The following is a 27,609-nucleotide window of genomic DNA, read 5'->3' as shown; positions in this document are numbered from 1 at the left end:
GGCCCCGGATCTAGGGTGCAAGAAGATTTCCTTGCTGAGGTGGAGGGGTCTCTGGAGAGGGCGGTCTTAAAACAGTTTCGACAAGAACTATTCTTGTTAGCCTGTTTGCACCACTCACTCAATTCTACTCTGTAGAAGAGTGATGCTCCATTAAAAAGTGTATTTTAAAATATAACTATGGAGAAATGCTTTACAAAGCAAAAGATATTCTATATAGTTCTGAAAGTCTGTAAACTACTTTAAATATTTCTGAGAATTTACAGGGATGCTCCAATGATAGATGGCCTTGTTTACAAACTGGCAAAAATGTATGAAAACTATGTTTTTCTTTTCATTTCAGATTTTCCTCTCTGTCATAGTAGCAGCTATGAACTTTGGCCATGCATCTTCTTCCTTGGAAATCTTTGCCACTGGGCGGTCAGCAGCTACCAGCATTTTCCAAACGATAGACAGGGTGCGTAAAAGCCAAAAGAAATAGGTGGTGGGATGTGTGCTGTACGGGTTCTACGAGCTGGGAACCCATCTGTGAGTTAGAACAAATTATGTTCCTACTCATACTCTTGCTGGGAGATAACTGCAAAGAAATACAGTTTGTTTGAGACAGGTTTTTACCACGTTGTCCTGGCTGGTCTGGTACTAGCAACATAGACCTGTCCATAAGATCCACCTGCCTCAGGCTTGTGTGTGCTGGGATTAAAGGTGTGAGCCACCACACCCAGCAAGAAATAAACATTTAAAGATAACATCAGGTAGTGCTAAATCCAGTAAGAAAGATAAAATAGGACTAAGTGTTTTGACTGGCTAGTGGGAGGAATCTTTAAACGGGGTTCATGGGAAGTCAGAACAAAGAAAGACTTCCTGGTTGAGAAACTTCCAGGTTTGGAAAGAGCGTGGTGAGCTCAGGGAGTTAAGAAAGTCCAATATGAATGAACGAAGTGATCCAGGGCAAAGGCTAAAGGGATGCCTGGGAAAGGCCTTAAGGTCACGTTCATGAGCCTGGATTTTCATCTGGCAGGAAGTCTCTTTAAGTTTTTAAAGGACTTTGGTAGCCCTGGGTGGATTTTGCTGGTTAATTTATGGAAGTAGATTGAAAAACATGTCAGGTAACCACAGACCAAGAACAGAAGGAAAAATAGCACTGTGCTATTTTTCCATTTGAGAAAATGCCATGGACCAAGATCCGTGGGTCACCTGAACCATGCTTATTTTTTGGCCAACAATGAGGTTGTCATCTACCTAAAGAGACTGTTTGGTGTTGTGGGTTTCATAACCTGGAATACACTGATATTTTCCTTTTGAAAGAGTTTGATTTTGTTGTTTTTAATAGTGTCTGTGTCTGTCTGTCTGTCTGCCTGTGCATGTGTATGCAGGTGCTGGTGGAGGGCAGAGATGTTAAGATTCCCTGGAGCTGGAATTAAAAGTGGCTGTGAGCCTCCCATGGTAGGAGCTGGGGACTGAACTTGTGTCCTCTAAAGAGCAGTGTGTGCTTGTCACCACTGAGTCATCTCTTCAGCCCTTTGACCTTGTCTAGTGCTAACTTCTTCTTAGGGCTGTCACAGTCTCAGATGACTGCAAAGGGTCCCTATGAAAACAACTGAAAATTCGGGCATTTACATTTGTTTTATTCTCCTTAGTAGACACTTGAGAAGAAGAAAATAGATTCCAGAATATCCTCTGATAGGGCTGTGGTCAGGAATTCCTGTTACCAGTGTGGAAGATGGAAAAAGTTGAACCTGGAGTGTTCCAAGAGGAAGAGGTGGCCCTTAGCCTTCCTCTGGCTAGCTAGAATGGTTGTTTTAAGTTGGTCTCACTGGTAACAGGAGAGTGAATTCAGGGTAGAGTTGGAGTTTGGTAATATTTGAGAACATTTTTTGGACACTTAAGTTTGCTCATTATCTGCATTGGCTACCAAATGTAGAGTGCTGCTAACCCCAGCCTAGCTGACCAGCTCTGTTATCCTGGGTAAGAAACGCTCTTAGAGGTTCCTCCCTGTCTAACAAGAACATAACAATATAAATGGAAAGGGTACATTAAAACACCTTGTACTTTGCCTCCCATCATTTCAGTAATATAAATGTGTGTAATATAGTACACAACAATAAATATTAACTATATTAACATCATATATTACCTATCAACAATCATTTTTAACATATTGTATAACATTAATAATATATAAGCTTACAGTAGTAATTTAGCAAGTAATAGTAATTAAATAAATACAACTTACTCTCCACTATTTCTGTCAATGTCATATTCAACAATAATATATAGTAATATAATAATAATTCAGCATTCTCAACAGCAGTGATTAGTATCATCATTCTTATAAATATGGAATACAGAAGCAACTTATCTTTAGCATATCTTTGCAATATTTTATCCAGACACAATTCTGCTTTTTAAAAAGTTTTTTATTAGATTTATTCATTTTAATTTTTCTGTGTATTTTGCCTGCATGTATGTATGTGCACCACATGCATGCCTGGTGCCTGTGGAAGTCAATAGAGAACATCAGATCTCCTGGAAATGGAGTTACAGATGATTGTGAACTACCTTCCACGGGGGCGCTGGTAATTGAATCAGGGTCCTTTGTAAGAGCAACAAGTGCTCTTAACCACTGAGCCATGTCTCCAGCCCCCCGTTTTACTTTGTGAGTTAACTAATACTAAGACAGACACAAAATGCACTTGGCTGTGAGTTAACTAATACTAAGACACAAAATGCACTTGGCATGCATTGTCATTATATCTTTGTATTTCACTCCAGCAACCCATCATTGACTGCATGTCAGAAGATGGATACAAGCTAGATCGGATCAAGGGTGAAATTGAATTCCATAATGTGACCTTCCACTATCCTTCTAGACCAGAAGTGAAGGTGAGTGGTCACCTTTTGTCTGATGGTTTTATTATTATTATTATTATTATCATTATTCTTGAGTAACTCATTTTCAGAACCACACACTGATTTCTTAGTGCTGACTCAGTTCCCAAGAACAGAAGACAGAGATCTGTTTCTCTGGAAGTGTCTTTGTGTACTGTTCCAACTTAGGGACACCCTGCATTTCTAAGTGATGATTGTATTGTGCAAATCCCTCTGGTTGGAACACAGTCTAGTACAATACAAGACTCAGGCTAAATCAACCATGTCATCCTCTGTTGAAACGAGTGGCAGATCCTGTCATTCTAGGTATGTTCTAGATAACCCAAACAATCAAGCAGGACAACTTCCAATCACTCCCTTCTTGGAAGCCACAGAAGGTGGAGCATAGTGAGGCAGGAAGTGTGACTGGCCCGGCTATCAGCTGGGAGCAGCTTTGCCTCCCAACGGTAGATTCTCCAGGCCGCTCACTGCATTAGTCCTTACAGAAGGTCACCTGGTGCTGTTGCTCTCCTGTATCTTGTGCTTAGCCATCATGCAGGGCACACAGTGAGGGAAATGTACTGTTTTCCAGAACCTACAGAACAAGACTGTTAGAGGTAACCCCACTCTATAGGAAACTTCCATCCGCTCTCTTGAATGAACTGGCTTTGAAACGATGCTTTGTTTTCATTCAGAATTTAGCATCTCTGGTTTCCCTTTATTAATAATATTTCTGTTATACTCACAGAACTGAATCCTAACACTGGCATTTAGTCCTTGCCCTTTACAGAGTTTTAGACCCAGAAACACAACACGCACATTTATTAGTCAAAGCTATTCAAGTCATATACTCATATACCATTCAAGCATATCATCTGCAAATTGGTTTATTTCTGATCCTTGGTCTATGAATTATCATTACACTTGTGACTTATAGGAGCTTCTTATTTAACTAGTTGAGATTGGCTCCTTGAGGTATCCTAGTATGTCAGATGTATTTTAAATTAGATTTCAAGGCATAATTTTAAAGGTGACCCTTGCTTATTTACCAGTGTTAATACACGGTCATTTTATTGTTGGTAAAAAGCTTTTTTCCAGACAGTCTTCTTTTATTGTTGATTGATGAATATATAAGGATAGTACCATGGGGCATAAGTAAACACACACACACACACACACACACACACACACACACACACACACACTGGCACATATGCAGGAGGTAATGGATACAATACACAAGTCCTCACAGAGCATCCTCCTCATGCTCTAACTGCTTGGTTAAGGGCCCAGTGCCATTCTGAACTTAAAAAACAAGTTCTCTCCTCTGCAGATTTTAAACAACCTCAGCATGGTCATCAAGCCGGGGGAGATGACAGCGCTGGTGGGATCCAGTGGATCTGGAAAGAGCACAGCACTGCAGCTCATCCAGAGGTTCTACGACCCCTGTGAAGGCATGGTGCGTGTCTTCCAGAAACTTCTCAACACGCAGGGACAGGCAGGGCAATGCAAGTGGTGATGTCATTAAATTGATTTTTTTTTAATTTAATATCATTTTACCTTTACCTATAGTGGGTTTTTTTTTTCACATTTTTAATTTCAGCTTCTTTAGCAGCACAGTTTTTTTGTTTTTTGTTTTTGACGAATCAGGTTAGGAGTCAAGCTTTACTATAAAGCACACCTACAAGACAGGAGTAGTTGCTTACTTTGATTGTATCATTGGAAGTCCCTTTTTGGTCACAAGCCAAAAGACAGTAAATGTATTCAGAGGATGGTGAACTACTCATCAGACAAATTAAAAATGTGCCCATTCTGAGACTAGCAATGAGAAATGAAGTGATCTGTACATTACCCGTGTTTCTACACTGAATTTTTTATTTCAATTACATCCTTGTATAAACAGCCACGTTTCCATGGGAATTGTTTCTACTACAGCCTTGTTAGTCTCTGGTTATTCTCCCAGTGGCTAAGAATCATCTAACATTATGACTCAGAAGCTCAAAGGACTCTAAGCTGTGTGATGCTCTTCTGCTCTCTAGGTGACTCTGGATGGCCACGACATTCGCTCTCTTAACACGCGGTGGCTGAGGGATCAGATTGGGGTAGTGGAACAGGAGCCAGTTCTGTTCTCTACCACTATCGCAGAAAATATCCGTTATGGCAGAGAAGACGCAACAATGGAAGAAATAGTCCAAGCTGCCAAGGAGGCCAATGCCTACAACTTCATTATGACCCTGCCTCAGGTACCTTCCCTACAGCCCAGGGGAACACAGAAGGCATCAAAGGAACAATATGTCCTTTTCAATTGAATCCTTGGTCCTTAAATTCTTAATGACATGCTCTAGATTTAGGCCTGGAAATATACCGTGTTTTCCTTTTGAAAAATATGTTGTTTATATACTTGACATCTATCAAACTGAAGATCTGCCTTTCAAGAAAGATCCCTTTGGCGTAGATATAATTTCCTTGTCTCCCTATTAAGCATGTGTTGGAAATTTTGCAATATTTGTCATGAAACAATTCTTGAGAAATGTTTTCTTACTTGTTAGTCACCTTTCAGTTACTGTGACAAAATACCCAAGATAAGGAAGTTATAAGGAAGAAAATGTATTTGGACATACGGTTTCAGTCAAAGGTCAGCTGTTTCCTTGGCTTGTGGTAAGATAGAACATAACTGTGGGGAGTGTGTAGTAGAGCACAATAGCTCACCTCTCAGAAGCCAGAGAGAGAGAGAGAGAGAGAGACAGACAGACAGACAGACAGACAGATGGAAGGAAGGAAGGCAGGCAAGAGTCCTGATGCCTCTTTCAAGGGTATAGCCCCCTCCTGCTCATTGGACTTCCTTTCACAGAGTTACTTCCTAAAGGTTCTGCTGTCTCCTGGTAATGTCACAAGGAGGGACCAAATACTTGATCAGAAGCAAGTGCAGAGAGGAGGGATTCATTCTAACAGTTGAGGATGGGGTCCAGCCATGGCAGAGATGGTGTGGTGGCCTGAGCATGACACAGCTGGTCACACACATTTGTGAGCAGGAAGCTGAGGAAGGTGGATGCTGGTGCAGAGCTGGGTTTCTATTTTCCTTTTCAATCCTAGCCATTGGATAGTGGTCATCTGTATTCAGGGTGGGTCTTCGCCGATTACCACTTCTGGATATGCCCTCAAAATGTATGCAGAGGTGTGTCTCCTAGGTGATTTCAAATCCCACCAAGTTGACAACGATCATTAGCCATTACAGGGAACATTTAAGATCTAAATCATAACTACCACCGTCCCTATGATTCAGTTTTCTTGTGCTTACATGGTTTAACTATTATGCTTAGACCTGAATCTCATAAATTCTAAAGTTCATCACTACACCTCCATTCTGTATGCTCACCATGTCTACAAAGAGTAGCTCTGTAACATATCTACTGTATTCACTATGGTGGTCTGCCAAGTCACAGGACAATTACTAATAGTATATACATGGCTTTTACTACATTGCAAGCTTTGTTCTAGCACTTCACATCTATTAGCTCTAAACCCTCACAACCACCTTGCCAGGTAGCAACTCCTATTGTGTCCATCTGCAGATGAATAATGATGTTCTATGAGGTCAATAACTGCCCCAAATTCTTTGTTCAGCCATTAAGACAAATAGCAGTATTTGCCTCCTGGGGTTCTGTGAGGATTCCATGAGACAACAGCTGTAGAATTTCAATACCATGCTTTATCTGTGGTAAGGAGCCCAACCCTTGGCTGATACTAAGAAAGTCAAGAAGCTGATGTCTAATGCTCCATTGTTAAATTTCAGCATGGACTTAGTCCTGTGGGATACTCAGTCAGGACTGGCTGGGACATTAAGGAGTATAAAATTAGTTTGATCTTTCATTCACAATATAAAGACAGCTTTGGCATTGTGTTTTGCTGTATGTTCAACAGGAGAAAGGAGACAAAAATGTGATATGTGACTTAGTCTCCAATGTTGGATTTTTCAAGACTGATCAATTTTCATTCTGATTGAAAATTTTTATTTGAACATAAACTAAAAAGGAACATCCACACAGTTCAATTAACTATCTCACATGCAAATATATTGATTAGTTAATTCATTTTGGAAAGGGATATTTTATAGACAAATTTCTAAACAGTATTATTAAATAAGAAACACAGAACCAAATACAGAGGTAATAGCCAAAGAGATCAGAGCAATAGCCACTACTAGCCTAGCTTACCACCAACAGTAGCTTCCACAGAGAGAGCTTCTTCCCATCTGACCTGTGTTTTTATTGCCTTCCTGTTCTGCCTTCTCATTGGCTTTAAGCCCAGCCACATGACTTCCTCATCACTGCCTGTCTATACAGACCTCCAGGTCTCTATGGTTGGTACTAGGATTAAAGGCTTGGCTGTGTCCTTGACCACACAGAGACTCTGCCTGCCATGTGATTGGATGAAGGGCATGTGCTCCCACTGCCTGACTTCTGTTTATGGCTATGACCTCTGATCTCCAGGCAAACTTCATTAACATGCAAATAAAACATCACATTTCAGCACAAATAAAATATCACCACAATATTTCTTTCAATAAAAGTAGGACCTGTAATAATTCACACTTGAGAGAAAAGTTAGAAGGGGTACTGGATCACTGTCAGGAGCCATCAAATTCTTCTCTCTCATAATTCCTAGCAATTTGACACCCTTGTTGGAGAAGGAGGAGGCCAGATGAGCGGTGGTCAGAAACAAAGAGTAGCCATTGCTCGAGCTCTCATACGGAACCCCAAGATCCTGCTTTTGGACATGGCTACCTCGGCACTGGACAATGAGAGTGAAGCCAGGGTACAAGGAGCACTGAATAAGGTTGGTGGAGAGTCAGTTCGTTTTACAGGCCCTCCAGGGAGGGAATGATACTAACAGGTCAGTACATCCAGTCTGAAAATTTATAAAATATTGGTCAATTACCATCTATTTTGAGTTGTACAGAACATAGTTGTGATTTTTTTCCCCAAGTTGCAATATTAAATCATATAAAGTGTAACATGATTTGAATATCCTCTCCCCAAGTAAGCTATTGATTAATCGCCATAATCAGGCCAACCTATGATGTGATTTATGACTACAAGAAACTGTTGGTTATTTCTGAAATATGCACAGCCTGTTTAGGCTGTTCCTAGGGTCTAAAACTGACTTCCTTGTGGACTCAGGGATGGTGTGAAGGTTGGTGTTGGTTCTGTCTTACAGTCTTGTTTAAGGGTACACCATGTCCTCTTACAGATTCAGCATGAGCACACGATTGTCTCAGTTGCCCATCGCCTATCAACAGTCAGAGCTGCAGACGTGATCATTGGTTTGGAACATGGAGCCGCTGTGGAAAGAGGCACCCATGAAGAACTGTTAGAAAGGAAAGGCGTCTACTTCATGCTTGTGACCCTGCAAAGCCAGGGAGATGAAGCCGTCAAAGAAAAGGGTGTAAAGGGCAAGTACCTTTTCCCTTCGGCCTTATAGTATACTAAATAATTGACATCTCTGGTACTGGATGAATTTATACACTTGTGGGTATGTATTGCTTATTCTCCCAAGGCCCTGCAGACATTATGCAGTTGATAAGGGAACTAGATAAAACACAGAAGGTTAAGTTATCTGGTCAAGTTACAGAGCTGAAGCCAAGGCCCTTTGCTTTTCAACTCTACCATTTTTTAAGTAGGATAGACAGGCTTCCTGGATATGTCAAGCATATGGAGGATTGTCATTACTATTGTGTGAATTAAACAATGACTAAATATTTTGCATTTGTTTTCAAATGGAGATAGACACTTCAAGCCCTACTATGCCTTCTTTTCCTCAATCTGAATAATCAGACCTGGGGGTTATCGTGAGCTAATTAATCAACCACTCTTGACTTTCTCTACCGCCTCCCATGTGGACTCATGAACAACATTAGGCATAACTATTGCATATATTTGACACCCATGAAGTCTGTAAACTTTGAAAGTTTGCTGGTTGTATCAATGTTTTTTTTTTAATTTTCCCAACTCTAGTGAGTTTTTATTAATTTTTAAAATTCATACTGAAAGATACTTATGTCTATAGAGGTAACAGCCGGCACACATTTCATACAAGTCAATCTTACTGAATACTTTGAATTTTTTTTGTTATTGTTAGAATGTGTTGGACAAGTTTCAAGTTTTATTTATTGCAATAAGTTAATAGGATGTTTGGGTATCCCATGCAGTAATTACCTTCTGAGCCAATAGTAAATTATTCTGTGTAAATACAGCCAGGCTTATTATGTGCTCTAAGGAATGCCTCATTTTGTGTTAAACAGGAAAAGATACAAGCAAAGGTGGTCCCCTTGAGAGGACGTTCATCAGAGGGAGCTATCGAGAGAGTTTAAGGTAAGCACAAGCCATGTGATTTTCAAGTTTTCTGATGTTTATGAGCCTTCTACAGTTGAGTCCTTAGGCAATATCTCAGGTCCAAGAAGGGACCTTATGCAGACTCCAGGTCTTGTGATGTAAGAGTATGACAATTTGTTTAACTTTGTCATTTCAATCTGTTGAGAGGAGGGCCATGATGGAGGGCTCTCTGATTAAAATGTTTATTGAGCTTAGAATAGAGATTTTTATATTATTATTGGTTTTAATTTTAGTTTTATGTGCATGGATGTTTCGCCTGTATGCATTTTTGTTCACCATGTATATGCCTGATGCCTACAGAGGCCAGAAGAGGGAAATGGATTTCCTGGGACTGGAGTTACAGCTGGTTGTGAGCCTCCATGTGGATGCTGAGAAGTGAGACCTGGAGAGCAGCCTGTGTGTGCCCTTACTCACTGAGCCATCTCTCCCACCCCTAGAATAGGGGTTTTTAAAACTACTGTGGTAGCTTGGTACTGATATCCATATACTTAGGAGGCTGAAGCAGGAAGATCACAAGTTCAAGGCTAGCTTGGACTACATCATGAGATCCTATCTCATGAGAAAACATACAAATAATTACAAACAAACAAACAAACTGCCAGGCACCTAATCTTTCCCCACCAAACTTAACCACTGTTTGAAACACTCTTATATGAAGGCCATCTTTACCCATTTAGCTCTGTTCTTTATCCTGAGTGAGAGGCAACTGAACGTCTAATACTTCTGCTCTCAGAGTGAAGCATTTGGACTCAAATCATTCCTTAACTAGATGGAATAAAATGCGTGTTTTAACTTTTAAACAAGATGTCCCCAAAATGAGATATTTATTTTCCTGTGTTTATGTATAAAACTATTCATTTTCAAAACATAGTTTTGGAGCGTGCTGTTAGTGAGACTGTAAATCGTCATTTTTACAAATTTAAAAATTTTCTGGTGTTAAAAGTTATGTATTAAGAATTCTATCCAGAAATATTTGTCTGTGTTCATAAAAATATTGTTAACACATTTTCTCCTTCAGTCAGAAAACAAGTAACAAGTTATGGTTGATACATCTCTCTGCCACTGGCTTCACCATTTCCAAGACAGTAAATGAAAGACTGCTCAGAACAAAGACTCAGTGTAGGTCTTGCGTGCTCAAGATGGCTACTTGTTTACTGAAAAGGAGTTAAAGCTGCTTAAAATAGAACATTCTGATAAAAGATTCACATAGTCAAAATCATTTTATTTATTGTTAATTTTTAAGGAATAATTTACTAAATTATTTGTACCTATTTCAAATATAGATAGATTTTTTTATACTAATGTATCTTTTCATTATAGATCTAATTCTCAGACGTGTTTTTTTTTTTCTCTCTTTAGAACAAATCTACTGAAGAAAAAGAAAAAATTTTAAAGTGTTAGCATTATTGAGCTGGAAAACAAAGCATTATCTTCAAATTACTCTATATAGTAGAAGATTTGTTAGGTACATTTTGTTACAGAATTGTTAGGTACATTTTGTAGACATGTGGCACTATGTTTGACCATGGCATTATGTTTCATCGTGAGTAAAATACAAGAATCACAACTTAAAGAGAGCAACTACTTTCTTGAACACAATGACTGGGCACCTCGCTCCATCACTGGGTTAAAATGACATGTATCTTGTGGTCATGTCAACAAGAAAGTAAATGATTTATTTATTTTGAAGAACAAAATTCTGTTCATTCTAAGTAGTCTATGATGAGAAACAGATAACTATTTTCACACAAGTATCTCTTATTTGGCTATATTTTCCACAAATCCTACATTTTAATGACTAGGACTAAAAAGCCAGAAAGACAATCTACATACAAAAAGTAGCTATTAACCTCCTGCAGAGAAAGATTTCTAACTTTGAATAAGGAGTTCTATTAAAAATATCTCATTGTAAGGGGTGACAAGATTTTCTTCTGGAAGAGGACTAAATGAAATGTTAATTTGTATCTTGTTTCTTGGGCTATAGTCTTTCTGATAGCTGAGTCTTACTTCAAATATATTTTAGGTTCAAAAACAAGTTAGTTGGCAAAAGAAAATAATTTCCTAAATAATAATGTTGAGAAAGAGAGAAAGAGCATTTATTTCCCCAAATTAGCTGTTTCTCTTTGCAGTGAAAAGTGGTAAACAACTTTTGACAAAGTGAGGATTTCTTAAAGAGAGTGTTGCATCATTTCTGAAAAGGGGTGTGAAGGAGTCTTACCAGAGAGTTTCTGATAAGGCAGACTGGGGACCAGCTGGTAGGCAGAGCCCTTCCCCTGCACGCCTAGTGCTCATGGTCTCCTAACAGCCTACTATGTTAGAGAGGCGGAGGGGTGCGAGGACCAGGAGAGAGGGAGATTTAAGAAGTACAAGATTAAGGCAGTAGAAACCTGAAGGAACTCACAGAAAGGTCTTCCTACATCCGGAAATGGGTATTAAACACAATTAAATATTGACATTCTCTCCTTTCTCATTTACTCCTACCTTGGTGTCAACTGCTGTGAGTTTGATTAGATCCATGGCTTTGAGTTTCACTCATCTCATATGCCCCCTGACACCCTATGGCCACCCTGTGATCTCCAGGCGACACGGCCTTCTTCATAATCTGGAGATGTCCGAGCATTAGTTACCTAACCCAAAGAAATAACTCTATATGCATCCTCGACATACCACACCGAGTCAGAGTTAAGTTCAATATCCCAGACATTAGGTTGGGGACAGTGAATCAGGCTTCAGGGATGCTTTTGTTCTTGATCATCATGGGGCTTGGCCAGAGTTTGAATGTACAAGGTTAAAGAAGAGAGGTGACTTCTGTGAAATGTATGGTGTTGAACCCAGATGACTAAGAGGGAGACCATTCATGTAGTGTGGGAAGGGATTATCATAATGAAGTTGACATGTTTCTGATTCCTTGGGAAGCAGATGGTGACAGGCACCATCTTGGCATTGTTTTAGTCTAATCTCCCCTACATACAAATAAGAGAGGCCATGTAGATTATTCTAGAGTTGGAAGAGTTGACATGGTCCCCTCACCTCTATCGTCTCTCTTCTTACACTGTACTACTTCAAATTAAGTCTTCAAAAACACAAACTTAACTATTGAAAATTTCTGCACAGCATCCACCAGATTTTTTTCCTTACACTAGCTGTAATTATATGCATTGCCCTCCTCTGGGATTTAAACTCCTTGAGAAAGACATCTGTGATTTGGCTCGTCTTTATGTTCCCTCTAGCACCAACGTTGGATTTTTACATGCTGTAGGGACCCAATAAACTGCAGATGAATGAACAAATATATTAAGCTAAATTATATTTCAATAATTTTTTTCCCTGTAGGCAGTCGAAATAAGCTTCGTCACACCTAACTTGGAAGCTCTTTGGCCTGGTTGCCATGTGACCTACAAAACCTAGAGAGAGTCTCACTGGGGACCCTATTTTTCTTTGTTATGTCACTTATATCCGGGCGGCAGCACCCTTAAGGGGAGAAGGACTGAAGAGGAAGAGGGGGAGAAAAAGGAGAGGTGGGAGAGGGAGAGAAATAGAGACACAGAGAGTCACAGACAGAGACACACAAACTCGACAGAGACTAAGAAGCTGTCCCCTAAACCAGAAGGAAAGACCAGTGATAAACCATCACCTTTGCCATGCAGCAGCTGCCAGAACCACGTGGTCTCCGAACACACTTGAGACTTGGGCAGTTTTTAGTAGGTCAATGGGAAGCTTTGCTCCCTTCCTGGTATACACTGAATCTGGACCCAGTAGTGACAGAGCTTGGGTTTGAGAGAAATCTACCCGCTTTACTCTGACCACAGATAAACTTCACCAAACCTTACCTGGAAGCTCGCTGCCCTGGTTGTCGAGTGATCCACCAAACATTTCTGTTGATTTGATGTGTGCTGTAAACTGGGACACCCGTTGAGTCCCATTGTAACCTGTTTGCCATCTACAGCCTGTCTTGTCTTGCTGTTTTTTCCAGAGCTTCCATCCGGCAACGTTCCAAATCTCAGCTTTCTCATCTGACACATGAACCCCCGACGGCGATTGGTGATCACAAATCTACTTATGAAGACAGCAAGGTCAGACACCATTGTTCCGGGGAGGGTCGGGGCACAGAGGAGTCTTTCCCGGGTACCCCATCTATCTTTAGGTATATATGCTCCTAGGTGTATAGTCATGGCTTACTAAGTCAGACCAAAGAGGGGGACATTAGGACCTAGTTAAAACTCCATATTTTACATACACCCCTCCCCTGCAAAGAACATAGATTCACTAGTTAATTTCTTTGAAGAACATATATTAAGTTAAACTGAATTGTTAAGGGATAGCTACCAATTTTTAGATGAATAATTATTATCAACACAAAAAATATGTTTCTTAAACATACATAGCAAATTATTTTTTTATGGTGGTAACTTTTTAAAGTTTTAAAGAATATCTCAAATCATTTTTTTCTCAAAATTTAAAATTTCTTTTTAATTGGTGAAGGTATTTGATAAAACTAGACCTTATACAAATTGTCACAAGTTTAAAATACAAAGGTACACTCATGAGAATGGAGATATTCTGCTGTTGTAGACATTATCTTTTTTATAAGGGACCACGTGTCAAACCCCAAGTCTTTCCCCCCCTGGATGGACTCCCTTTTGACCCCTCTGTGCCCTTCATTAGAACTTCATCATGGGCCTCTTTGTTTCTGAAGCCAATCTCTGTTCTCTTACCAAATTTCAGGCTTCTTAGACGTCCTGCCCCATTACGTCTCTGTTGACTCACCACAGGCCCTTTGCCCAGCGCCTAGTATCAACAGGTTTTTGTTTTTAACTGGAATGAAAAAATTGAGTTTCTCTGACTAAAATGAAGCCCAAACTCATCTATGTATCAAGTTAAATAAGCCAGGGGATATTGTAATTACAAGTACATCCATTATGTATGATGTAATTTCAAAATGCCTTCAATAAAACCCCAACTTATGAATCCATTAAGACATCGTTAGAAACACTGGCTCACAGAGGAGAAATTTGGGATAAATTCTTGACTGATAGCCTTTAAGACCTTATGGACGATGGGTTATTAAGGCTCTCTCCTGTCTTGCTCTATTAACATTGAATAGAGGTCTCAGTGTTGAATAAATTTGCTTCAATAAATTCCATAGACCCTTCTTTCTCAGGAGTTGGCAAGATGAATCACAATGAGGAACACACATTTGTAAGGATGATTTCTGGCCACAGAGGAATTAACTATTTCGTTTATGTTCATGGCACTGGGAATAAAACAATTAAAATCTTTTGGATGGTGCTAGAACAACTTTTAAAAGATGCCATTTTATATTTCTCTTGTAAAGGAGATGAAAATGAATAGCAGGAAAAAAAGATGTTGAGAAGTTGGTATTATGTTGTTCAAGCTCCAAAAGGAAACTATCTGTTGTTCCCTGATATTTCTTGTGGGTACAGTAACTATATCAGAGTCCTTTCGACTTGAAGAAAAATTTAAAGGAAATAACGTAATATAATTTGGCTAATGGAATTTCCATTTCTTTCTTTTTGGACTAATCGATTTTTAATCCTAAGGAGTCACTGTATGAGAGGGTGTGGTTTTGTTTTAGTATTTCAAAGTATTTTAATACTTCTTTAAAGTCTTCAAGGCCAAGCAGGATTCTTGCTCTTCCTCATTCTGATGGCGAAGGCGGGCCTCACCTTCTGTGGCATGGGAAACGGTCTGTTGTGTTGCTAAAGGTCCTGCTTCCACAGAGCAATTACCGCCACCTTGTGGTCTCTCGGGGTATTTACAGAACACATAGCTGGGTTGAGGCTTCTGTTAAGTCTGCTGTTCAGAACTCTTAAGTGAGTGACTCGTCCAAAGAAAGGGTCAACTAGTGACAGGACTAAGCCAGTTCTCCTTCTCCAAGCTATATCTTTAGCTTCCATAAATGGGACCAGTTGGTAGATATCCTGATCAGGGTAAGTTTAAGATTAAGGGACGTCGACAGAGTAGAGATTTCAGTCTCTGATATTTATGAATCTTCTTCAGTAAAACTAATATAAATGATATAGATAGATAGATGATAGATGATAGATAGATAGATAGATAGATAGATAGATAGATAGATAGATAGATAGATAGATAGATGATAGATAGATAGATAGATAGATAGATAGATAAGAAGGAAGGAAGGAAAAGTGGAATATATATGAATCAATCAGGATGAGCTGTATTAGACACTTGTAGTTTCATCACTGTTGACTTAGGGGGTGTAGTCCTAGCTTAAGAGATAGGACAGAGATAGGACTCAAAAATGGCTCTCCATGCTCACTTATCTAGGAAATCATGGCTTCTTTGTTATATATACCATGTTATCATTAAATCTTAAAGTCATGTATCCATGTAGGAGTCTCCTATTGTTAGGATACAGAAACGAGCATAAAAAAAGGATAGAAAGAAGGACACAAAATTCCAGTAGGAACTTTTATTTTCCCCTGGATCACGTGGGAGATCTAAGAAAGAACACTAGGGAAGCCCCGTTGAGCATGGAACCATCTATACAGTAGGTAGGAGACCACTGTATCTTCTGGAATGACTCTAATTATTATTTATAAAGTATAAAAGTCTTTATATTAGTTTTTATTCTTCTATTGTTCATTTAGTTATAACAAATAAAATTCAATAACATAAGACATTGTCTGGGGATCGGCTTTCTAGTTTATGTACTGCTCAAGTTGGATATAACTTTCTTATTCTTTTTTTTTTTATTTAGGTTTTGGTTTTGTTTTGTTTTTTTGAGACAGGGTTTCTCTGTGTAACCACTTTGGCTGCCTTGGAACTTGCTCTGTAGACCAGGCTGGCCTCAAACTCACAGAGATTTGCCTGCCTCTTTCTCCCAAGTGCTGGGATTAAGGGCATTTGCAACCATGCCTAGGAGATATAACTCTCTTTAAGATAAATTTTATGTGTGGTGTGTGTGTGTGTGTGTGTGTGTGTGTGTGTGTGTGTGTGTGTCCAGTAACAAAAATTATTCACGTTAACTAGTTTTGTTTATTAGTTTATTTTGAAATGAATAATACAGGGCAAAAATATTTCATATTGCCCTTCACTATCTCATTGCTTAAGGCGAGGGATACTTTGCTATAAGAACACCAGGAAAGGTTCCATTTTGTTAGGCTATGAATATATGGGAAGAGGGAAGAATTCAGAGAATGTTAGCATGACATTTATGAGTCTGTGAGCATCCGGATCTGGACCATCAAAACCTACAAAGGTCAGTTTTGCCATATTGAAAGGCATCTAGTTAGCCTGACAGAATCCCAAGGGTGCAGGCAGAATCCACCACAGCCAGAGATAAATACTGAACTGCTCAGAGCAATAACAGTATCTACAGCCTGGCATTTTTGCACTGGTTCCCCAGCTCAATTCCCAGTTCCCAAAAGGAGATGAAAGGGGGCCAGATAATACCACCTTGAAGTAAACTATGTCATGGGAGAGGACTTAAGGGCTTAGGGAGACTGTCTTCTCTCTAGTGGGCAGATGGGCTGAATGCCTGGGGGTAAAGGGAATAGTTCTGTCTTCCCAGGTTGTTGGCCAGGCAAATATCCCCAAAAAGCAATCTAAACAAAGGTAGTTATTGTCTGTGTGCAAAAATATGATTTATCCAACGCTCTCATTTTAATGAAATAGCCGAGGCCCAGAGGGCTGAGTGCTTGGCTGTATATTCTGCAGGTGGCCAGATAGGGTTCTCCCAAGAACTCCATGCTTCCTCGGCCTGCTGCACGGGTCCTATCTCAGGCACCCCTCTCTTGTAGCATTGATGGCCTGATCAGTAGGCTGAGATGAACGACTGAGCCGGAGGATCTGCTGCCTGAGTGAGCAGCAGTGATGAAGCAGCAGTGTTGAAGGCAGCCAAGAGAGAACACAAAAGGGAGACGATGACAAATTCATTATCAGCTCCAGCGGCAGTGGTAATGAACCGGTCATCACTCCAGTCTTTCATTTAAACTCGGCTGGTAATGTGGTCCACGACTTTGTAAGAGAAGGGAAATTTTTTTTTTTGAATCTTTGTGCCGTTTTCTGTTCCTGATATTTAGCTATCTGGAGGATAAATTAACTTGTACTAGTAAAGAAGGACATCCATTAACTATTTTGTAGAAGTATTTTTGTAGTCAATTTTGTATAGATATTTTCAGTAGAAAAAGTTTAAAAATCAATATAAAGCAGTATATGCCATCTAGCATCCTTTCTCAGAGTGGGTATTCAGTTTAACAAATCATTGAATTAAACAGGCAAAAAGGTGAAAAATAAAATGAGGTTATTTTTCTTAAATAATACAGAATACTTGCCCTCAAGGGGATGAGAGTTACAAGCTGTGATATTTTAATACCAACTAAAAAAAGATCAGAATGGGGAAATCCTGATTAATTTTCATTCTCTGTGGGGGAAATGTGCAATTTAGAAATCCAGATCCAGTATTGCTGGCTGGGGAGCACCCACTAAGGAAAAGCTTATTAACACAAGCGCTCGACCACTGTGAACTAAACACGTCTCGCCTCAGATACACTGGCCTGTCCCAGAGCTTCAGCCAGCTACTAGTTTAAAGAGTAGCTTGATACGTATGGAAAACATACCTCAACCCCCGCCCAAAGTTCTTAATGTGTAAATACTCTTAGCAAAGTTGTTTTTAAAGTGAGGAGCTACTTTCAAAGATGCAACTCACTCTTTACTGCTTGAGAGTTAGTCAATAGCTACCTTGAGTGCTATCAACTCGTGAGAAGCCCCGCCCCCCCCGCCCCCCCCCCCCCGCCCCCTCCGCCAGGCCACAGTCCCAACCAAAACCAGCGACATCTCAGGAGTCTCTGAAGTCACTCCTACTGAGCCAGCCTGTTCCTCTTAACCCCCTGCGAGCACCAAAGGGTAGGAACATGTTTGGGTAACTGATGTAACCTTCTCTTTCCCTAAGGACAAAGACGTGCTTGAGGAAGAAGTTGAGCCTGCTCCCGTTAGAAGGATTCTGAAATTCAATGTTCCAGAGTGGCACTACATGCTGGTGGGAGCTTTGAGTGCATCTATCAATGGGGCAGTCACACCCATCTACTGCTTTATATTCAGCCAGATCCTCGGGGTAAGCAAGCACCTGGGCTAACTTCATCATTCTGTTCATACCTTCTGTTTTTAAATCACTGGAAAATGCCGTCTCTGATCTAATATCTCTTTGCTTTAACACACTTAGCTTTTTTTATTTTATTTTTTTATTTTTTTGCTAGCTCTCCTGCTCAACCCCAGCTCTAACGAATGAGAACTTCATACTCTTCATACTCTCCACCATGCAGAAGATAGGAAGGTGACACTCTCGTTTGGGCTGGCAAGGGCTCTCAGTCTCTACATCTATGGAAAATAAATATAGCTACAGATTGAGGCCTGAAAGAGGGCAGCTTTCCTGCATGGAAGGCATGTTTGTTGAATAATAATACAGAAGGATTTTAGGGCAGTTTTTAATCCCGCTGGTCCACTGAGGTACAAAGCTTGACTTAAAGAGCAGGTGACTGACCATGTGTCGTGTGCAAGCCTCTGTTCTGCTACTGATTGCATTCGAATGGGGATGTGGGAGGAAGTGAGAGGGAAAAAAATAATAAAGAAGTAAAAATACAGCAGGGAGAAAGAATAAACTTATTTTAATTTTTCACTTCCTTGGAGTTCTGCTATTCTCCATTTGACTGTTGCTATAGCAACAGTGGCAAACACGTATTAGGTATCATCTAAACACTTTGTGTGCATTGTATTTCCTAATAACTACTGGATGCCCAGATTCTTCTCATTGCTATTTTATAGAGGAGCAAACGAAGGCTCAGAGAATTTAGGGGATGGAGCACATGGTGGAGCTGGGATTCACATCCAGCCAGGGTGATGCAGGGGCAGGCTCTGTTTACCCCTTAGTACCACGAAATTAGTCATTAAAAGGCTGTTACATTTTCATAGTTTTCTCTCTCTCTCTCTCTCTCTCTCTCTCTCTCTCTCTCTCTCTCACACACACACACACACACACACACACAGAAAGAGAGAGAGAGAGAGAGAGAGAGAGAGAGAGAGAGAGAGAGAGAGAGAGATCAACAAAAAAGGAAAACCACATCCCTATCAACTTTCTCAAGGACTTGCCAGCACACCACATTGTCAGAATAACTGAAAAACTCGCATTTTGTTCCCATTTCTACATCCCTCTCTGATAGAAATTAGGACCACAGAAAATAAATGGATGTGACTTGTACAGAAAGACCTTAATAATCCACTAGTAGGACCTCCTGGGTAGAAATGTCCCTGGCCATTTTTTTAATCACATGACTTTCAGGAAGTCAGGCAATTGGAAACACAGCTAGAATGAATTGAGTTTCTGGTTACATGGTACCACAATCTTTCATGCTGAAAAATCTTTTTTTTTTTTTTTCCAGAGCTGAGGACTGAACCCAGCTCTACCACTGAGCTAAATCCCCAACCTGAAAATCTTTTAAAATAATTAAATATATTTCTTAATTTCCTAGTAGGTACAGTATCCAAATATAAACACATGTTCTTTTATTCACCCAACAAGCATTTATTGAGAGTCTCCCGTAGACATCCTGCTAGTGACTTGAGAATACCATCACATTTATGATAGAGGACAAGATCAGGCCTAGCCTCTCTAGCTGCCATTCCAGAAGGGAGAGGCTCTAGGTGGACCTCACTGAGCCAGAGGAACATATATTAGTAGGAAGAGTACAGATGAGTCTGAAATATAGAAACCTACGCCTTGATGTTGGCTGGTATAAAGAAAACCTGTATTATTAGCTTCTTTACTAATCTTCTCTTTCTAAAAGTGTTTATTTACTGACAATTTCATGCACACATGTAGTTTAATTCGGTCATGATCTCCCCTTTGCCCCCCTTTTAGCCTCCTCCCATGTACTTCAGACTCCTTCTCAACAATACCCCTCCTACCTTCATGGTCTGTTAAATGATCCACTGGATTCAATTAGGGTTGCTTGCATGAACAGGAGAGTCAGTGTGTGGGGGGGTGCTGTTTACTGAAGCCTGGGTGGCCTTCTCAGAAGCTGTAACACTAAGAAAAATGACTGCCCTACCCCAGCAGCCATTGGCTCTACTAGTTCCTCATTTAAAAGTGAGATTTCATGAACCTTTCCCTAGTCCATACTGGAATGTTGACAAGCTTGATTTGTTCAGGTCAACATAGCTGCTGTGAGCTCCTGACCATGATGGCCATGTCCATTCAGGAGATAGCATTTCACAGCTCTCCTGCTGATCCTGCGGCTCTTACGTTCTTCTTTCTGTTACCTCTTCTATGATGTACTCTGAGCTTTATGTGTGTGTGTAGGCGGGGGTTGGTGACATAGCTGAATAAAATTCCATTGTGTCCACAAACCACATTTTCATTATCCAGGTCTCAGTCGACAGACATCTAGGCTGATTCCATTTCCTAGCTATTGAAAACAGAGCTGCAGTGAGCACAAGTACACAAGTGTGTCTGCAGTAGGAAGTCATCCCTTTGAGTACATGCAACAGCAGTGTGTCTAGGCCTGCTTAAGGTACAAACCTTAACAAAAGTGAGAGAAAGAGCTATATTAGCCACTATAGAAAGTGCCTTGAGTTCCAGGAGACTCTTTTTCCTAAAATTGGCTCTGCTACTTATTGACCATGTCCTCTGCATCCTGGAGTCACATCCCACTTCTCTGGGACTCAGTTTCATTACAAAAGGGGACGTTGACAAAGATGACCTTGAAGACATGTTCTAACTCTAGTAACTGAATTGGCTAAATCAGGAAAAGTTAACGATTCAGCAAGAAGCCCTGCCCTCCTTGAGTGCCCCCCTCTGTCACTGATAAAGACTTCATTCCCCATGACTCTTCCAGGCAGCCCTGAAAGTCCTGGGATGGCATTAGACTGGGCAATCAAACTTTCGGTTAAAGGTTCTACAACCAGAAAAGCAGGGTCTAGTTGCTGGAACCCAATGCCGGCTTGCCATTGATGTTCTTGTGGGGGTAACATTCACTAAGAGAATGAGGCTGAACAAATCAGTCTCTCCTCTCTGCTAGAGAAGATTATTTCTAATTTGTCTTAGCACAATCATACACTCATCATTAGACTCAAGATGCTTTCATCTCACAGGCTGTCATGAGTCTGTTGCTAGTCATCTTGTTTTTATCTTGGCATACTTTAAGGATATCATATTAGTGTGTGGCACATGAGACCACACTAAGAGACGAGTGCCCATTAAATTATTGTGCACAAATAGAAACCTGGTTGCTAACCTACCTAAGCCTCCATATACAGCTAAAATACAATATATCTGTGTCTTTCCCTGGGTTTGTTTGGAATGGAAAATTGCCAAGTGTTCAAGCCACTGTAGGTCAGATACAGCATTCTGGATGTGCGTAGACACAAAAATCAGCCAGCCCTGAAATGGTTTGATGTCTCTGTATGAAACAAGAAGCCTACCTCCTGGGTTGCTTCGAGAATCCTAAATTAAATGAGGATTTAAGGAAATCCTAATTTAAGATCGGTTAAGCCATGCATTTGACCGAGCAAGAAGTTAATGACTCCTTTCCTCCTTAAACAAATGTCACCATGACAAAAATAGAAAGATGTGCTTCTGAACCACAGCCTGTCTAGAGACAGAGGGTTCTTTCTAGTGGGACAGTGCCTGTTGGGCTACATGTCAAAACTAAGAATGTACAAAGAGCTCACAGAACAGGATTTTGTGGCAAAAAAGACTATGGGTAAAATTCAAATTCTTGAACTGAACAGTCACGTGGGTTTTCAGCATTAGCTACTCTTTCTGGACTCTGAGAACATTGATAATCCCATAAACCAAAGGGCACAACCAGAAGAAACCACTGTACCTGAAGCTGGAAATGGGGATTTCCTCAATGACAAATAACTCCTAGATGCATGGACTCAGGCAAATGTCTTGGTCTTTGTGGCCTCAGTTTTCTATGACTTAAGGAGGCGCATCTGTAATCTACAGGGACAGTGGGTGGCTTTTGTGGGGAGAAGTCATTGGCACATAATAGTTGGAGGTTCCAAGAATATCTGTGTAGCTACTTTTTAAAAAAATCTCAAATTTGTAAATTCTTTGAACTGGTTAGTTGCACAAGTCTGGTAGGAACTACTATGGTGTCTTAGAACCCATTTTCTAGAAAGTATACAGGCTGTAGAAACTGTCCTAGAAATAGTAAAATCTCACTAATCTAGAACCCCCTCCTCTCTCTAATCTCATTAATCTAGAACCCCCTCCTCTCTCTGCTTTGCAGTTTGTGTTCAGTCCTCGAACAGCTTTCTTTTTTTTTTCAATTTTATTTTTTACCTTTTCTCATTTTACAATATATTTCAAAAAATGTCATTATAGCTGCCTTAGTGGTAAGACCTGGAATTAAAAACAAACAAAAACCAAACCCTTTGAGCACACAAATGTCAGGTTGAAATAATGACCTGTACTGAACCATTACTACCAGAGCGTTACAGGTTTTAAGATAAGATGGATGATGATGCAAAATAAAATGAAAATGTGTTAAATTTGTAAACTGTGCATTGATGGTGAAGAAAGCGAGATGGGTTTGTTTCCTGGTTTCAGTACATCGGGTTCTGGCATCAAGTACTATTATTCATTAAAGCATTATGTGTCCTGAAACCTGTTTTTTCGGTTTCTGTGTATCACTTGAATCAGAGACCAGACATAGAGAGAAAAAAAAATAGAAACAGATTATTTTTGCTTCACAGAAAAGATTTATTAATGCAATATTGTACATATTGTTTTTGAGATTTATTTGGCACATAGTAGGTATTCAGCAAATATGCATTGAATAAATTGTTTTCTTTGAGAAACTCTGTGCTGGCATTGTTCTAGCTACTCAAATTATTTCAGAACTGTTGGACTGGAGTAATAAAGTACTTACCACGCAATCATAAGGACCCGAGTCCAATGCCCAGAATCCACACAAAAAGCTAGATGTTGTGGTACACACGTGTAATCCCAGCAGTGGGGAGACCAGAGGATCCTCTCTAGGACTCACTGGCAAAACTGACTAGTTCCAGGTCAGTGAGAGAGCCTGGAGAGGGAAAGGAAAAGGGGGAGATGAGGACACAGACACAGACACAGACACAGACACAGACACAGACACACACACACACACACACACACACACACACACACACACACACACAGACACACAGAGAGAGAGAGAGAGAGAGAGAGAGAGAGAGAGAGAGAGAGAGAGAGAGAGAGAGAGAGAGAGAGAGAAAGAGAGAGAGAGCACAAGCACACTCTTCCTGGGTTCTCCCAGTGACTTCATTTGGTCTGAATTACAAAGATTCATTGTGACTAAAATCCATTTCACTGAAGAGCTTTGCCACCACAGGACACTGTTTTCTTATTGCAACAGCTTGATTCTCTGCTAGGTGCTTAAGCAACTATCAGTTAAATCTTCACAGATTTAAAAATATCATTTACTGATCAAAATAGACCTTAAAGACTCAAGTCACAACTTCCATGGCCTTTGAGGAGAGAATAGTTCCAGTTTCCTGTAGGGCAACAACATCAGGCTCAGATTTCACTGTTTTTCTTTCCTAGGCTAACATCAGTCAGTTGTGCAAGAGCTGGTTGCTTTAGAAATGAATTAAGTATAATATTTTATATTTATAAACTAGTTTATATGTCGAAGACTAGTAAAATATAGGATACCTGAGTCTAAAAAATCATCTTTCTTGTGTCCATTATAAGCAAAATAAGAGTTGAAATAATAACCATGTTTTCCCACAGCCTGACATCCTCAAATTCTCAACAATGTCCTTCTGTCCCCTTTTGCTCTTTTTCCTCTTCTTTCCCTTCTTCCCCTCTTTTTTTGCCCCTTATTTCTTTTTTTTTTTTTTTGGTTTTTCGAGACAGGGTTTCTCTGTGTAGCTTTGCGCCTTTCCTGGAGCTCACTTGGTAGCCCAGGCTGGCCTCAAACTCACAGAGATCCGCCTGGCTCTGCCTCCCGAGTGCTGGGATTAAAGGCGTGCGCCACCACCGCCCGGCCGCCCCTTATTTCTTAAAGGATAACTTTATTTGGCCGTCTTTTCTTTTTTCATCAATGTCAGAAAAAAAAGCTAACACCACTGCTTAAATCAACACAACGGGGGCTGGGGAGGACTTCTGTAATTGTTGCCATTGGTTTAAACTTCCCAGGGACCCTGCCACACGGGAGATTAAAAACAGTGCATCATAATGTTCATCACTAACTTTGGTTTGAAAACTAGTAGTGTGTTTAAAGTGAAGCCATTTTTTAAGTTTCACAGCAAGATTAAGAGGCAGTTCAGAGATTTCCCATATACCCTCTGCCTTCCTCAGCACCAGTACCCAAGGCCACAGTGGTCCATTCAGTACAGTTGGCACCCTGCACTGACATGTCACAGTCCTCTCACCTTTAGTATATATTGATATTGAGGTTCTCTCTTACTGGACATTCTATGGGATTGAACAAATGTGAAAATTTAGTTGAACATATTCAAATGTATTTATTTTGTTATTAATTATAACAACAAACTTTCTTCCCTATTTATTGTCTTCTGCAGATTTTTTCACTCCCTGATAAAGAAGAACAAAGGTCAGAGATTTATCACATGTGTCTATTTTTTGTCGTCCTGGGCTGTGTGTCCATATTCACACAGTTTCTGCAGGTAGTTTTATTTTTCATCAAGTGATTTGCCTTTCTCCCTATTTTCATGTAAAAATCTCATCAGAGACTGCTTCTTTATGTTTCAGGGTTATACTTTTGCCAAATCTGGGGAGCTCCTTACAAAGAGGCTACGTAAATTTGGTTTCAAAGCAATTTTAGGACAAGACATTGGCTGGTTTGATGACCTCAGAAACAACCCTGGAGTACTGACAACTAGACTTGCTACAGATGCCTCCCAAGTTCAAGGGGTAAGCCTTGGGGCTGTCTGCAATGGATGCCATAACAAAATGACTTAGATGAGGCAATTTACAAATAACAGACACATTTTTCTCATGGTTCTGTAGGTCGGGAAGTTTAAGATCAAGGCTGGGTAGGTTACATCTGGTAAGGGTATATTCTCTCTTATTTGAAGATGGCACCTTCTTGCTACATCTTCCTGTGGCAGAAGGCTAGAGGGGCTGGAATTCTGTGATCACCTTCTTTTATTCTGGCTTTATTGACTCTGTTTGGGAAGACAGAATTTTACAATCCAATCATGCCCAAAGGCTCCAACAATAATACCCTGCCGTGGGAATTAGATTTCAGCATGAATCCTAGAGAAACACAATCAGCTATAGTATGTAAGTGTGAAGAGTGAGGGTCTATTACATAGATGTTCTAACCATAGAACATTCTGGGAATTATCCATGTTTCCTCTGGAATGAACTGGTAGGGCTGGGATAACCCAGAGCTTTGTGACAACAGCTGACGCACAGTGTCCCTTAGGCAGTGCCTAGAATCAGTGTTCTGGCACACATCGGTATGCTAGGATTTGGGATTTCATCTTCTCAGTCTAGCTGCTGAGACATTTTCTCAGACATTTCTAAGACCCAGAAGTGGATTTCACCAGACTCAAGTGCGCCCCCTAGATGTGGAAGGAAAAGGTGCATGGCTACGTCTTCACGAGTGTCCAGATTGATGATGTCTTTGAAAGATCCCCCTTGGGAAATGGAGAAAGATAGGCTCTCTCTCTTTCTCTCTCTCTCTCTCTCTCTCTCTCTCTCTCTCTCTCTCTCTCTCTCTCTCTCTCTCTCTCTCTCTCTCTCTCTCTCTCTCTCTCTCTCTCTCTCTCTCTCTCTCTCTCTCTCTCTCTCTCTCTCTCTCTCTCTGACTTCAAACAGCAATATTTTCTGAGCTAGGGACCCACAGAGACAAAGCTGTAGTTTCTAAATCCCACAACCTTGTTAAAAGATGTAACACACCTGAGTAAGATCAGTCTGGACCTTTATAAAGCCAGGACTTGGGATTAAAGTGATGAGAGCCAAATTTACCTCCCAAATCTCTACCCACTTTTTTTTTTTTTTTTTTTTTTTTTTTGGTTTTTCGAGACAGGGTTTCTCTGTGTAGCTTTGTGCCTTTCCTGGAACTCACTTGGTAGCCCAGGCTGGCCTCGAACTCACAAAGATCCACCTGCCTCTGCCTCCCGAGTGCTGGGATTAAAGGCGTGCGCCACCACCGCCCGGCCTCTACCCACTTTTAAATGAGAATAAAATGAGCATGATTTGTGAAGCTTGGGAGAAAAACAAAAAACAAAAAATCTTCCTGTATTAGGAGTGCTGTCTGTAGTATGCCTCAACTAGCCAGTTCAACCAAAACACAAAAATGTTGTGTTTCAATGACCCTGAAATCATCTTAAAGGAAGGTTCCTAGAAACACATCACTTTTGATTCTCTTATCTTTTATATACAGGCATGTTTTCTGTAGACCTAGAAGCACTCTACACAGGTTGTTTCTGCCTTTCTTTATTCCCCTAAAAAATTCTAATGGGAGCATATTTTCAGTCATGTATTCTTCTATAAGGGAGTTTTAAAACAATGTAATACATAATGTCAATGAATGATCACTTTCATTGTTATTTTTGAACACACATTAATTGTACAAATCAATGGGGTTCTTATGCATATATCATGCATTGATTATGTCCTTCCACCTTTCATCTCCCATCACTCACAACCCTCAACAATTTTCCCATTCCTTTGCAATGCAAATTGTGTGTGTGCATGTGTATATGTGTATACACACACTCACAGGGACTACAGAAGGTCCAGTCCCTTGATAGCCCTTTCCCAGAGTCCGGGAAGAATCTACGACCAGCTGATAATCTAATCTTTGATGATATTAAATGAATCTATGTACATGAAACTCTTTAGTTCATATGCTTTATTTTTCTGAGTCAGTTTTCTCTCTACACAGGTGTTTTTTGTTTTTTTTTTTTTTCCTGTTCTTATACTTAGCTCCTCTGTCCCTTCTCCGCCTGTCCTCTTGTAACTCTAATTTTATCTCCGTCCTCAGCTTCATCCTGGTTCTTCCCCATCTTGGTTCCTTCCCCTTCCTCTTCTGGAACCAGTCTCCCCCTACCAGCAGCCTGACTCTTACTTATCCAAAGCAAAACTTCCAAGGTCCCCACAAGAGCCAGCTTCATTTGCAACCCAAAAAGGGGAGTGAATAGAGGAGGTGGGTCAGGTAAGGCTTGGAAAAGTCAGAAAGGGAATTTATGTGCTCAAAAAATATTCTTATAAGTGGTTATGTGAAACGTTACAAGTCTACCACAAATGTGCTCAAAGTACAATCTTATAGGCGGTTAGGTAAAAGAGTCTATAAGTCACTAAAATAAAACTGCCTTTATTTCCCTA

The 27,609-nt window shown here is 40.2% G+C and overlaps 1 protein-coding gene across 1 annotated transcript in view; it reads left to right on the top strand.

Moving 5' to 3' along the window:
• Positions 1–27,609, top strand: part of Abcb11 (ATP binding cassette subfamily B member 11) — a 90,700-nt gene that overhangs the window by 42,941 nt on the left and 20,150 nt on the right. The window contains exons 11-21 of the mRNA XM_015987591.3: positions 341–454; positions 2,770–2,880; positions 4,199–4,324; positions 4,905–5,108; positions 7,531–7,701; positions 8,116–8,317; positions 9,167–9,236; positions 13,231–13,330; positions 18,196–18,357; positions 24,834–24,938; positions 25,024–25,185. Of these exons, the coding sequence (XP_015843077.1) occupies positions 341–454; positions 2,770–2,880; positions 4,199–4,324; positions 4,905–5,108; positions 7,531–7,701; positions 8,116–8,317; positions 9,167–9,236; positions 13,231–13,330; positions 18,196–18,357; positions 24,834–24,938; positions 25,024–25,185 (1,527 nt within the window). The remainder of the gene's footprint in view (positions 1–340; positions 455–2,769; positions 2,881–4,198; positions 4,325–4,904; positions 5,109–7,530; positions 7,702–8,115; positions 8,318–9,166; positions 9,237–13,230; positions 13,331–18,195; positions 18,358–24,833; positions 24,939–25,023; positions 25,186–27,609) is intronic.

Source organism: Peromyscus maniculatus, chromosome 4, assembly GCF_049852395.1.
Source record: "Peromyscus maniculatus bairdii isolate BWxNUB_F1_BW_parent chromosome 4, HU_Pman_BW_mat_3.1, whole genome shotgun sequence".
In the NCBI taxonomy this organism is placed as follows: Eukaryota; Metazoa; Chordata; class Mammalia; order Rodentia; family Cricetidae; genus Peromyscus; species Peromyscus maniculatus.
Note: the sequence above shows the minus strand (reverse complement) of the source record. Positions and strands in the feature narration are given on the sequence as shown.